This window comes from Mobula hypostoma, assembly GCF_963921235.1.
Source record: "Mobula hypostoma chromosome X1 unlocalized genomic scaffold, sMobHyp1.1 SUPER_X1_unloc_1, whole genome shotgun sequence".
NCBI lineage: Eukaryota > Metazoa > Chordata > Chondrichthyes > Myliobatiformes > Myliobatidae > Mobula > Mobula hypostoma.
The window spans coordinates 560,415-561,218 of NW_026948165.1; the positions used below are offsets into that span (position 1 = coordinate 560,415).

The following is an 804-nucleotide window of genomic DNA, read 5'->3' on the forward strand; positions in this document are numbered from 1 at the left end:
ATTCCATCCACACAAGGTGATGATCCGAGCACGACACTGGCCGCATGGAGGACGCCGACACGCGGGAGGCGTAGGCCCGAGAGATGTAAATGCGGTCTATCCTGGAACCTCCTTCTCTAGACCTTCTCGAGAAGGCGCTAGAGTTGGGGTGAAAATTCCGCCAGCTGTCCACCAAGTCAAAGGAGCCGACTAGCTCCTTTAACTTTTTTGCTGATGCTGGGTCGCGTTGGAGGCCCGAACGGTCCTCCGCCTCGAGGGTACAATTGAAATCTCCCCCGAGGATGACGCAGTCCCCAGGATCGATGGAGCTCAGCAGGGTGGACAGCTGACAGAATAGGCGCGTCTGCATCACACCGCGCCTGGGAGCGTACACATTGATAAAATGCAATGGTACGCCATCCAGGCGCACAACCAGGTGGAGCAGACGGCCGGGCACAACGTCTTGGACTCTTTCAATTACTGGCTGGAAGGTCGGGGCCAACAGGATCGCCACCCCGCTAGAAATGGAGCTGAGGTGGCTCATGTAGACCCCGCCCTGCCACTCCAGGAGCCAAGCAGACTCGTCCCCAGGGATGGTATGGGTTTCCTGCAGGAAACTCACCGTATACCGCCCATCCCTGAGGACTGAGAGATTGTTATGCCTGCGAAGAGGACCCCTGCTGCCGTTTACATTGAGACTAGCTATGGTAAGCTTCATGGCGGGAACACACTGGGTCTCAGCAGCTGCGCCCATTTCGGTGAGAGCGGAGGTGCCTTCCACCACACTGTCCGGAAAGAAAGCAAGGATACCTTTTGCTTTCCGGG

General features: G+C 57.3%; 1 protein-coding gene across 1 annotated transcript in view; it reads right to left on the reverse strand.

Annotated features, from left to right (window-relative positions):
* Positions 1–693: 693 nt before the first annotated feature.
* LOC134341384 (low-density lipoprotein receptor-related protein 1-like) overlaps positions 694–804 on the reverse strand; it is a 286,341-nt gene continuing 286,230 nt past the window's right edge. The window contains exon 72 of the mRNA XM_063039246.1: positions 694–764. Within this exon, the coding sequence (XP_062895316.1) occupies positions 694–764 (71 nt within the window). The remainder of the gene's footprint in view (positions 765–804) is intronic.